The sequence below is a fragment of the Schistocerca americana genome, chromosome 2 (genome assembly GCF_021461395.2).
Source record: "Schistocerca americana isolate TAMUIC-IGC-003095 chromosome 2, iqSchAmer2.1, whole genome shotgun sequence".
Taxonomy (NCBI): Eukaryota; Metazoa; Arthropoda; class Insecta; order Orthoptera; family Acrididae; genus Schistocerca; species Schistocerca americana.
Window position 1 is genome coordinate 3,537,613 of NC_060120.1, and position 13,594 is coordinate 3,551,206.

Genomic DNA, 13,594 nt, shown 5'->3' on the forward strand with positions numbered 1-13,594 from the left:
AAGCAAGAAATGAAGCAAGAGGTAGGAAAAATACTAAACCAATATGTTTAAGTTTCAAAACAGGTGTTTCATGAGAAATATTTTGGATTAAATCAGATTTACATCCCTCACTTCTTTCCACCCTAGAGAGTTCTCCCCATGAGATGAGTTCATGTTTTGGTGATGTCCTTGCAGTTGACCAATTTACTAACTCTTCGTTCCCTTCCTTCCCACTTTTCCCGCCTCTCTGCACTCCACATAGCTAATTCAACAGAAGCTTTCCCATATCCCTTGCATAATTAGCACCCACGATAGGAATGCTATGAAAGAATGACATAACCACAGAATGTATCAAAAACAGAAAGCTATTGCCCCGGTCTGAACCTGCTTGGAAAGTTAAAGGTATATACAATGCTACAGAAAGGCTAAAGGCTTTAGCCTCACCAAGAGGGCTGCTCAGATGAGTTAAATTGATGAAGAAAATGCCATGATAAGCAAAGATCTGATTTCAGGTAATGATTTGGCTCACAATTTTTCACGAAAATTCAGTTTATTATATACTTCTGCAGAGTAAAAGTTTTGTTTAATTGGATAGATAAAAAATCTAGTCACCAAGCAGCAGCAGAACACACACATAAAAGACTGTTTTATGTGTGTGTTCTGGCCGCTGCATGGTGAGTAGATTTTTTATCAATTGAATTAAATAATTTCATCGATAATTGATTGTTTTCGAGAGTAAAAGTTTTGGTTTGTACACATTGTAATTGAGTGAAGAATGAAGTGAAGAAAAAGAAGAGGAGTGGAAGACAGTAGGGAAACAAGAAATAGGAATGAAAATTACCTCATGAACAAAAGAAGACAATGCTTTGAAAGTTTTTGTACCTTTAGGATTATTAGCATGCTTTTATTTACAGTAATATTACTAAAGCAGTAACAAATGTTTTGAATGTTGTCTAAAGTACTTGTACTCTCTCTGTAGGTCGAGTACTGAATCGTTTTTCCAAAGACATGGGAGCCATTGATGAATTGCTGCCAAGAGCTATGCTTGATGCCACACAGGTAACACTGTAAACATACTGTGTATGCAGTATTACTATGTTGTAGGTTTGGAGAAGCTTGTTAAAATTCCAGGAGTCTCCAAAGACACTTTTACTGGGCCCAAATTGCTTGTCTAAAACTGTAATGTGTAAATTAAATAGTGCATTCCAGGTAGTTAAAAACTGTACTGGGATCATAAATACTACCTAAAAGCCACCATCAGCATGCTTTTCAGCAGTCATATAACGCACCGATATTCAATTTATATACCTTTGTTTTGCAGTTCATTCAGATGATGTACTTTATGTTCATATTTACGAATTGTAGTCATTTATAACACAGCTGAGCTGAAGCTGATTAGCAACAAATACAACTAAGGTTTGGTGATACTTAAATATGCTTCTCATTGGTCATATTGGCGTCTTTCATATTAAACATTAATGGTTTTGTTGTGGGAAATTTTTCTGGCTTAATGATTAAAATGACGTATCATCCTTTCACACAACTGAAGCAATGAATCAGACAGTAAGGTTAGAATGTTAGAGAGGGCATACCTCAAATATATAATGAAACTTAAAGATTAGACTAACATATCACACTGTGGTCAACAATAATATAAAAAGTTGAGACAGTCTATCTTTCAAAATTGCTGGTTCCTTCTTCATTCTTCTTATTTGTAAATGAAGTAAGACATCTTGCAGACATGATGAAGAGAAGTGAAAGTTTATCTGGATGCCATATGTGTAGTCAACATTGGATTCAGTTGTGTGCTGCATTTTACAAATTGTCTTTAAATTACACTCCTTTTGGAAACATACATGTGAATTATTCACATTTCCCTCATCTTTGTTTCCTGCAGTTCCCTTGTCCACAGGTTAAAGTGGAGTACTGTAGTCTCATGCAAAACATTTTTTCCAGATACTATCAGACTAAAATCAAGAAATTAAGAATGACTATTAATTTCAGATGAAAATTAGTAAAAATACATTATTAGCTACTCCATCACCAAACTATTTGATTATGGATATAATAGAGGGAAACATTCCACGTGGGAAAAATATATCTAAAAACAAAGGTGATGTGACTTACCAAACGAAGGCGCTGGCAGGTCGATAGACACACAAACAAACACAAACATGGACACAAAATTCAAGCTTTCGCAACCAACAGTTGCTTCATCAGGAAAAAGGGAAGGAGAGGGAAAGACGAAAGGATGTGGGTTTTAAGGGAGAGGGTAAGGAGTCATTCCAATCCCGGGAGCGGAAAGACTTACCTTAGGGGGAAAGAAGGACAGGTATACACTCGCACACACACCCATATCCAACCGCACATGTGTATGCCTGTTCCTTTTTCCCCCTAAGGTAAGTCTTTCCGCTCCCGGGATTGGAATGACTCCTTACCCTCCCCCTTAAAACCCACATCCTTTCGTCTTTCCCTGTCCTTCCCTCTTTCCTGATGAAGCAACCGTTGGTTGCGAAAACTTGAATTTTGTGTGTATGTTTGTGTTTGTTTGTGTGTCTATCGACCTGCCAGCGCTTTCGTTTGGTAAGTCACATCATCTTTGTTTTTAGATATAAACTATTTGATTATGTAGATTTAAGTACAGAAGAACCAAATTAATAACATGTTAAGTAGCATTCCTCATTGTAAGGAGGTCTCTGCTCTTGTGACACATAGATAACTTATTTTGTTATATGATAAATAGTGTTTTGGTTATTTAGACACGAAGTTAACAATTGGAGATGAACAGCAGTCATTATATATATCTAAAAAACACCAGTTGTTCCTGAATTAGTGGATCTACAATTAATTTTAATATTTTAAATTTAGTTTAATTACAAGTACATTATGTTCAAAATATTCATAAAATATTTTACTTTGAAAGCTTAATTTAATCTGTTTCCTTGTATTACTGTGTGCATTTTTATATAATGTAATTTGGTAAGTAAACATTTTCAATCCTAATGCAGTTTTACACTGCAGTATTCACATAATTACAAATCCTGTATTCAGGTAAAATAGCATCCTGATCATTAATTTCTTTTCTTTTTTTTCCTTTGCAGATCTTCCTAGTTATGACTGGAATTCTTGTTATGGTTGTGATTGTGAATTACTATTTCCTAGTAATTATTTTAATTATTGGTCCACTGTTTTACAAAATGCGTGAAATTTATCTACGAACAGCACAAGACATCAAAAGACTTGAAGGAACCAGTAAGTAAAATAACAAAACAGTGCATATGCTTCTTCATCTGCTGTAAATATCAATCATTAAAATAAAACTACTTTGAACAGTTTTCGAACATATTACTTTCACTCTTTTTTTAATCATTTTCCTATAGTTAGGCCTTTAACAAGAGCAAATAAAGTCTCACCTATTGAACCCTATGTAATAATGAAACATATCAACAAGTTACATGATACAGATTTCAAATCAATTAAAATATGCCATAATTAGCAAGCCATAGCCATCCTTGAAGAACATTTATCTGACAAAATGGGATTCGCTTTCATTTAAGTTAAAAACACACAATAAAAATGAATACAGATTCAAAATTGGAACTGAAATGAGGAAACAGATTTTGAAGGCTATGAAACAGAAATTTGCTTTTCATCGATAATGAAAAATATATAAGAAGTGTATTGATTAGTGCTGTTGAAGTTCCTTAAAGATGTAGTGTTATTATAAGCTCACTCTGCTTTTATATTCAGTCCTGAAGAATTTTTCACTAACAGACCCAGAGAAACATTTCTTGTCTCTCTGCACTGTAGCTCAGTATTTTCAGTCTTGACTTCTGTGTTGTACCACAGTCATGTTACTGTATCTTTACCGTTTTTTTTTTTTTTTTTTTTTCTAAACATATTTTGTGTCATTGTTGTTAGTTTAAAACATAGTTAACAGCAGCATTATTAGTAAAGCTTCTATTAATCATTTTCACAGCTCGGAGCCCTGTTTTTTCGTATATATCAGCTTCTTTAAATGGCCTTACCACTATTAGGTCTTCAAAAGCTGAGAAAATGGTTGTGAAGGAATTTGACACCCTTCAGGTAAGGCTTTTATATAATCTATAGGTGTAGACCTAATAAACTGCAATCTTAATGCAGGGTTCCCACCTTGGTATTTTAATTTGTTCATTAGCTTCAGTAACTAAATTTGATCCATTAACACAGCTTATTTTTATTATTATTTTCTCAGACTGAGTATTTGAAAAGTTTATCATTCTGACACTGCTTTGAAAGACCATTGTTCTGCAAAGTTTTGATTAGTACGACAATATTCCAAAAACAATGTGCATTTTTGTTGCTGTGTGCCCTATCAATAGTTAGGCATATTATCAACTTTAGGTACTCCAGTGCAATAACAGTGCTTTCTTTCAGTAGGGCAAAGTCTTGTGCATCTGTTTTTTTAACATTGTGTTTGTCCCAATTTTATACTTTTATGTTACTTTTGTTACCTTTTTATTATTCTCACTTTTTTTCCCCACTGCAACATCCCATTTTCTTCTGTTCAACTGTAAAGCACCATTTTCTTAGGCATTGTTCATGCTATTATGGAGGAAATGCCACATGCGCTATTAGTTAGCAGAGGAAGATGTAAAGAAGTGCTGGAGATAGGAAAAGACTAACCAAACATTGCCAGTTAACTAATAAATTCACAGCAATAACAATTCAGTGATGAAGCTGCAGAAGTCACTTTTTTGAAACCTCATATCAAAAGTTGCTGTTTGCTATTTACAGATAATTTTTTTCTGTAAAATGGAAAAAGAATATGGTTAGTTTCATATTACATTTGAAGTTTGTGTGGCAACCAATATCTGTTTACTGTAACCCACAAGACACATTATGGTGTGTGATGGAGGATACTTCTTTTACTACTATCTTTTTACCCTCCACAATTCTTCCTCAATGGCATGTACAAAGAATGGTTGTCAGTAAAGCACCATATGAGCTATAATTTATTTGATTTCCTAATCAAGGTCATGTTGTGATACTTATATGGGAAGAAGTGATATGTTGCTCTACTGCTCTTGGAATGTATACTCTTGAAATTTCAACAGTAAACTTCTCGATAATACATAATGCCTCTTTTGTAATGTGTCACATTGAGTACACGATTCTGTGACAATATCTACTGCTCTTTGTTACATCTTTTCTATAAATTTTACTTGTGACGGGTCTGAGACTGACGAATTGTACTTGGTAATCAATCGAACAAGTGTTCCATAAGCCAATTCTTTTGTGGATAATTACATTTTATTAAGATTCTTCCAGTCAATTTCAGCCTGGGATGTGCTTTTCATACAATTTGTTTTATGTGGTCATTCCACTTTAGATCACTCTGGATGGTTGCTCAAAGGTATTTTATAGTAGTAAGTGTTTCCAGTGATTTGTTGCTGATAGTATAAACAATCAATAGTGGATCTTTTCATCTACTTATGCATAATATCTTACATTTATTTACATTCAGGGTCAGCTGCTGGTCCGTGTATTACTCATCAGTCCTCTGTAGGGCATCCCGAATTTCATGACAGTCCTTTGGGACTGCAGCCTTCCTTATAGGCAACAGCATTGACAATTAAAGCTCCACAGAGTCTATTGTGTTATCCTCTAGATCACTAATACAAGTTTTAAATATTAACTGCTCCATAAGTCCCTTGAGGTACTCCCATAATTAACTTTACGCCTGTCGACTTTGTCCCATTAAGAGCAACATAATAGAGTCCTGTCTGCTAGAAGGTCCTGAATCATGTCAGAAATATGGTCTAATAATTGATAATCTTGCATTTTGTTCTACAAATCACAGTGAAAAACTGCATCAAATGTTTTCTGGAAGTTGAGGAACATGGCATCAATCTTCAGGGTCTACACTTCAGAAACCATTAAATAAAAGTGTGAGGGTGCTCAACCGGTATCTATAGATCACTTCAGAGAAAGTTTAGGAAATGTAAACTGGGAAGATGTATATATTAAGCCAAATGCTAATGATAAATGCAGCATATTTCTTGATAAATTTATATCACTTTTTGATCATTGTTTTCCAAAGAAAATTACTAAATGTAACACCACAAACTTTTCAAAGAAACCTTGGATTACTACAGGTATTAAAGTGTCCTCAGAAACAAAAAGAAAACTAGTAAAGATCCAGAAGTAGTTTTAGACTATAAAAATTATTGTAACATACCGAGAAAAGTTGTAAGGAAATCAAGAAATATGTATGTTAGAGAAGAAATTAACAACTCTAGCAATAAAATCAAATCAATATGGAATGTTGTTAGAAGGGAGATAGGAAAAGTAATGACTGGGGTAGGTAGTATTACTGTGAAAGAGAATGAGACCATCTTAACCAACAGTACACAGGTAGCCAATGCATTTAACAATCACTTCTTAAGTGTAGGAGAAAAAATTGATGAGATTAGTTCAAAAGAAAAAACCAGGCAGTACATGGAAGTGTGGGTTTTGAAAAATTTTAGTCAGATTAAGTTTCATCTAACAACCTCTTGTGAAATAATGAAAATTATTAAATCTTTAATAAATAAATGTTCTGTTGGAATAGATGACATCTCTAACAAGTTGTTAAAACAATGTGGAGCAATTACAGCTGATGTTTTGAGTCACATATGTAATGAATCACTGACTCAAAGTATTTTTCCAGACAGGTTGAAATATGCTGTTGTCAGGCCTCTCTACAAAAAGGGGGAAACCACAGATGACAATAATTACCAGCCAGTATCCTTGCTTACAGCATTTTCAAAAATCTTTGAGAAAGTAATGTACTCAAGAGTGGTTAACCATCTCAACAGTAGGGGGATACTTAGTAAATCACAGTTCGGATTTCAGAAATGCTGTTCCACTGAGACAGCAATATAAAATTTCACTGTCCACGTAACAGAGTCTTTAAATAGAAAAATATCGCCATTGGGAATATTCTGTGACTTATCCAAAGCTTTTGATTGTGTGAAACATGACATTATGTTAGAGAAATTACAATTCTATAGTATAAATGGAACAGCATATGAGTGGTTTAAGTCACATCTACAGAACAGAAAGCAAAAAGTCTCTTTCTATGCTTCAAGTGATTCAAAGGAGTTTGCCACTTCATCTGGGATGAAATTACGTTAGGTGTTCCACAAGATTCGATCATGGGTCCCCGCCCTTCTTATGTGAAACAAGATGCTGAACTGACAATGTTTCCTGATGGTACAAGCATAATTATTAATCCAGTAAAAGAAAGTCCAATAGAAAATGATACAAATAAGGTCTTTGGAAAAGTTATTAATTGGTTTTCTGCGAATGGGCTTGCTCTGAACTTTGAAAAAACACAGTACATCCAATTTTATGCTGCAAAAAGTATAATTCCTTCAATAAACATAACACATCAAAAGAAGTCAGTAGCCAGGGTAGAGCATACCAAGTTTTTGGGTGTACATATAGATGAGAATCTTAATTGGAAAATTCATATTTTGGATCCCCTAAAGTGACTAGGTTCAGCAATTTTTGCAATCAGAATAATTGCCAATTTTGAGGATGTAGCAATTAGTAAGCTAACATACTTCGCATACTTCCACTCTCTGATGTCATACAGACTAATATTCTGGGACAACTCCACACTTAGGCACAAGGTATTCACTGCTTTAAAAAAAAGTAGTTAGAATAATGTGTGGGATTCATAGTCGTCCATCTTGTAGGCATCTGTTTAAAAGGTTAGGAATTCTTACGACTGATTCACAGTACATTTACTCAGTAATGAAATTTTTTCTCAACAACATGGACCAGTTTAAAATCAACAGCGACATTCATGATTACAATACCAGAAAACAGAAAGACCTACACTATCCTTTACTTAACCTATCTTTGGCACAGAAAGGGGTAAAATATGCAGCTATAAAACTTTTTGATAAATTACCAGATGAAATAAAATGTCTGACAGACAGCAGTAATAGTTTCAAAAACAAATTGAAATAATACCTCCTTGACAACTCCTTCTATACCATAGATGAATTCTTGAATGTGAGTAAATAAATCTGGAGATATAATATATGCATTTTGTGCCATTTAAGGGAATGGGATAGATAATAGAAATATTTAGGTATATAGTTCTTTCACATAGTATCTATAGGGATGTCATCAGGTCAAGTTCCCTTTCCACTGTCGTGTAATTTTAGATGATTTTATGTTTTGTGATGGCTTCTCTCAACATCTGCGATTTTGTCATTCATGCAGGGGTTGAATGGAGGAACCATATTGCAATCTGCAGTGTAACAATTTTAGGAGAGAGAATTCAGCATTTTGGTCCTCTCTCTATTATGTTCTGTTTTGGTGCCAGTAGGATCACCGAGCGACTGAATAGACAATTTCAATCCATTCACTGACCTTATGTAAGACAATAACTCATAGGATTTTTAGTCAGAGCATTTGGCAAATTTCACTTTCAAATTCATTAAATGCTTCTCACAATGCTCTCTTTGTGCTCCTGTTGGCGTCATACAGTGTTCATATGTCTATAATATATGTAATTTTATTGTCTTGAATTTAAATTTTATAGTCCCATTGACAGTTGGACTGTGAAATTTCACAGCATTTATCAGTAACTGAAGGAATGGGAAATAGCAACAACTAATGGTAGAATTTTGTTTTATAGGATTTGCACACATCATCATGGTACATGACTATTACTGCTAACACAGCTTTTGGTTTCTGCCTTGACGTGATAAGTGCAATATTTGTTTCACTTGTGATACTCAGCTTCTTGACAATAGACACAGGTAAACATTATTTTCCTTGAAGATATACTTATGAATTGATTATTGGTCTTATTGCCAGCAGCCATAAAAAGCTTAACAACCAATGAAATTCAGTTTAAGAGAAGCCTAAAGGATTTATTGGTGGCCAACTCCTTCTACTCCATTGATGAATTCCTGAGGAAAACCAACTGATTTGTATATAAGTACAACATAACTTCTGCACAATTTCAGTGCAGTAATGTGTTCACTGAAAATTTGTGTGTGTGTGTGTGTGTGTGTGTGTGTGTGTGTGTGTGTGTGTGTGTGTAAGTATAATCTAACTTCTGCACCATTTCAGTGCAGTAATGTGTTCATTGTAAATAAGTATTACAGTAGTTGTATTACATGTTTCTTACCTTATAAATAAATAAAAAACTTTTTTATTTTAAATTCAGTGCAATAGTATTTGTAAAATGACTCTTAGTGTTCATTAAAAAATGACGATCATTCCACTTGGGACCTGTGGAATGGTACATTAGCTTATTTGTTTTAGTTTAAATATTTGTCATGTATTGTTGTTTTTCTGACATGTTCCACATCCTGGAGGACCTCCTCACTACGGATCAATTGGAATGAAAGTAAATCTAATCTAATCTAAAATTATTATTTCTTATATTGTTTATAACCATATGTTTTCATGGCTGGAGTCCTATTCAGCAAAATACTTCCAGATGAGTTACCATTTAATGATGTATAATTAAAACCATTTGTTGTGATTGTACCTCATGATACAGTTGCTCACACGAAGATTTCTGTATCATGTGTATAAAATACAGCTTCGTCACTAGAAGATGTAGCAGTAACTGTGTGCCAAAATTAAAAGTTGCTGCACGTTTTCTGTTATGGGATTTGGAAATAAATGTGATGTCCATGCCAAAGTACTTTGGCAGATATGTTACAGGCAGTATCAATAAAAAATCTGAGTGAGGCCAAAATAACGCACTTACAAATTACTACATTTTGAGAACCATAGATATTAATGTTAAAACACATGTCTTTAGTTGTGAAACAACTAAAGAAGTGTATGATACACATATTAAGATACATCAGAAGAACATGGAGAGTAGAAGACACAATCACTTGGAGCATTCTACAACTTTGAATAGAACAGAAATATAGATATGATGTTCAATATTGCTAAAGTGCAAATCCTAGCATTCAGATTGGACCACCTGGGGCAGAATATTAACGAAATAGGATCAGTCAAAAGGGTATCAATTAAGTTGCCTGAAGAATATAAACATTTTGCAAGTGCAAAAGACTCTACTAGCAAAGGAGTAGAAAACATTGGAAAACCTGAAATCAATTAGAAGAAGATAAAGTGAAGGAAAATGAAAAAGAAGTACGTATTGTGTTCAAAGATGCTGCCTACAACAAGGCAGATTAGAGTAAAAAACTGAGAAATCAGTGAAGTGCTTTGGATGTGGAGCTTCAGGTCACTATGTAAGTGAGTGCAAAAACAAACATAGTGATAATAAGAACAAAACACAATGTTCTACATGTGGTAAATATCACTACAGAGAGAAACATCAGAATATGAAGAAATTACCAAAGACAGTTTTTCTTTCAGACGTACTAGAAAAGCAAGAAAAGAAAATTTATAAAATAGATACCAAGTGTGATGTAGACAGTGGAAGTAATGAGCACGACACATGAAAGGGAAATTATGTCAAATGTGAAGAGCTGTTAAGGTACAAAAATTAAGACTGCAAATGAAAACTTTATGTGGAACACATCTTGTTGTGAATGACTCATTAAAGGTGTCATTGACAGATGTGTCACATGTCCCTGAACTGTCAAGAAATTTACTGTCAGTAAATAACCTTACCGTAAAAGAGAGAGTGACGAAAAAGGTGAAGATTTTGAAAGATAGAGACATTATTTTGAAAGACAACAATTCAGAAAATGGGCTGTATTTTGTTAACATCAAAAGTGACTATGAAAAAGCAGCACTAATGGCATGAAAGAAGAAAACCATTCAGTGGCAAGAAAGACTGGGACATTTGAATTTTACTTATTTTTAAAAAATACAAGAACTGTGTGATGGAGCAGACAAAATTGTTGCAGAAGAGGGCGTGCCTAGTGGTGAAACATGTATCATGGCAAAGTAGTAAGATAACCATTCAATACTGTGTGGCACAGAGTAACAAGGCCTCTTGAGAGTATTCACATTGATTTATGCAGTAAGGTATGCAAGGCAACTGATCTCAGTGAAGAAAAATTTTTAACCTGTCTTGATGGTTACACACATTTATTAAAAGTGTATCTTTTGTGAACAAAAAAATGAAACAGAAGACCACAACAAGGAATATGTAAGTGAAAGGAAGCTCATTCTGAAGACAGAAAAAAGTAAGATGTGGCACAGAAGGAGAATACAGAAGTACTGACTTTAAGGAATGGTATAAAACAAAGTATTGTGAGTGGCTACACAATTAAAGAATCTCGTCAGACAGAATGGTAAGACAGAAAGAATAAATCTTGCTCTCATGAACAAAGCAAGAACCATTATGTTTGATTCATAGGTTTGAAGCAAAATGTGGTGCTAGACAGACTTGACTGCAGCCTGTACAGACAATGGCTATGTCCATACGGAATCCTAAGACTGAACAATTTTCTGAAGCAAGATATGTTGAGTTTACACATCAGTAAGAAGATGAAAAAGAGGAAATCAAAAAAGAAGGAGTAAATCTAACTCGAAAAAAAAATTGAAGACAAAGAAAAAAGAGAAGACTTTGAAGAAGAAGAAGAGAGAAAAGAAGGATTTGAAGAACAAGAAATTAATGAAGAATCAGATGGAGAAAGAAGGTAAAGCCAGAAAAAGATTTATTTAATTGTAAGGCTAGGGCCCCCATTCGGGCAGACCATTTGTCGGGTACTGGTCTTTCAATTTGATGCCACTTTGGTGACCTGCAGTCAATGAGAATGATAGGAAGAGGATGAGGACAGCACAATACCCAGTCCCTGGGTGAAGAAAATTCCACGACCCAGCCGGGAATCAAACCTGGGCCCAGAGGACTGACAATCTGCCACGCTGACCATTCAGCCACCAGGTGTGGACCAGAAGAAGATAAAAAAGTATCATAAACAAAGAAGCCAAATAATTTCATCAAAGGTAAATGAAGATTACATCATACTTACATACAAGGAATGCACTGAAGATGAAAGGTTATAAATGAAGAAAAACCATCATTGAAGAAAAATAAAACATGGGCTCTTGTGAATAAGAAACTGCCTATGGAAAAGAAATATTTACAGGAGAATGAATGTTCAAGGAAAAGAAAAGCACAAAGCTAGGCTAGCTGCAAAAAACATTTTTTAGTTACATTGTACAAACTAATTTCCTGAGATTCCTATTTGCACTTGTTGCTCAAGAAGGTTTGACAATTATGTTATTTGATATCAAAACAGCCTTGCAATGGAATAAGAAACTGAACGAGTTTCTTAGGAATAAAAAACTCATTCAACTGAAATCTGATCATTGTGTTTGCAAATCATATACTGAGAAGAAAATGGTTCTTGCTGCAGATGTTGAAGATGGGATTCTGTTTCGAAAAGACACCTGTCAAATTAAAAATCTCCTGCAGAAACTGAAGAAAAATGTTGACATTGCTATTAGTGAATTGACATTACTTGTTGAAGAACCAAAACTGTATCTTGGATGTGAAATCAAAAGAACAAATCAAACTATCAATATTCATCAAGAAAAATAAAAGCTAAGGAAGTTGCTTGGAAACATAAAGAATGGAAAAATGTGACATTGTAATGGCTCCAATTTCACCACAAGGAGAAATTGGCGAAATCAGTGCAGCAAAGTCACAATTTTCGTGTTGTGAAATGGTTGGCAGTTTTTTGTATTTAGCGTGTAAAACAGAGTAGGACTTGGCATATGCAGTGAGCTATGAAAGGAGACACCCAAAATCTGAAGAGAATTTGAAGATGCCTTAATTCAACAACAGGTAGAGGAATATTCTACTCAACAGAGAAACAAGAACAAGAGATATTGGCTTACTGTGATACAGATTTCACAGGTGACAAGAAAGATAAAACAAGTGCTTCAGGATATATATTTCTGTTCAGTAATGCTCTAAACACTCGGTGCTACAAGAAAAAATGTGATGTTGCATTATCTACTACTGAAGCAGAATACATATCTGTAACTGAATGCTGTCAAGAGATGAAAATTTGGAAGACTTTCAAAGAATAGTGGCTGAATAAAAATATGGAAGTGACACTTTGTGTGGATAAGCAGTGTGGAATAGCAGTGATAAAATCAGGTCGGCTGTCCAGAAGAAGCAAACACATTGATGTGTAGTATCATTTCAGCAGTGATAAATTGAAATATGGCTGGTTCATCATACAATACTGTTGAACTCGAGAACAACTGGCTGACGTTCTAACTAAACCCCTTCAAAGTATTGCTTTTAAAAGGCTGTAAGAAAACTTGATGTGTAATTGAAATTAAAATCTTTTGTTTGTTTAAAATATACATTTGTAGAGACATGGTTACAAATGTTTTGTGAGGTACCACCATAGTGTTTTGTTTAAGGGAGTGTGTTTAGACTGAAAGAAAAAGTTAACTGTAAACAAAAGCAGTGTGTGCCATTTAATGCAAGGCCGCTGTTGGTGTCCATCGTTAGCAATAAGAGCTGGTTGTTATTTTAAAAATAAATGAAGTCGGCTGTTCCTTGTAGCTTTGTGCCTTAATGTGCTGTTTTAAATAAAAGACAGCTACTGGATTTTATGAGTTATCTTGATATTGTACTATAGCAATAAGAGTGTAAGAGATGTTATCTCAG

At 34.3% G+C, this 13,594-nt stretch overlaps 1 protein-coding gene across 1 annotated transcript in view; it reads left to right on the forward strand.

Moving 5' to 3' along the window:
• The window catches only part of LOC124594893 (ATP-binding cassette sub-family C member 4-like), a 162,642-nt gene that overhangs the window by 123,709 nt on the left and 25,339 nt on the right, over positions 1–13,594 (forward strand). The window contains exons 15-18 of the mRNA XM_047133366.1: positions 959–1,038; positions 3,081–3,231; positions 3,959–4,065; positions 8,657–8,780. Of these exons, the coding sequence (XP_046989322.1) occupies positions 959–1,038; positions 3,081–3,231; positions 3,959–4,065; positions 8,657–8,780 (462 nt within the window). The remainder of the gene's footprint in view (positions 1–958; positions 1,039–3,080; positions 3,232–3,958; positions 4,066–8,656; positions 8,781–13,594) is intronic.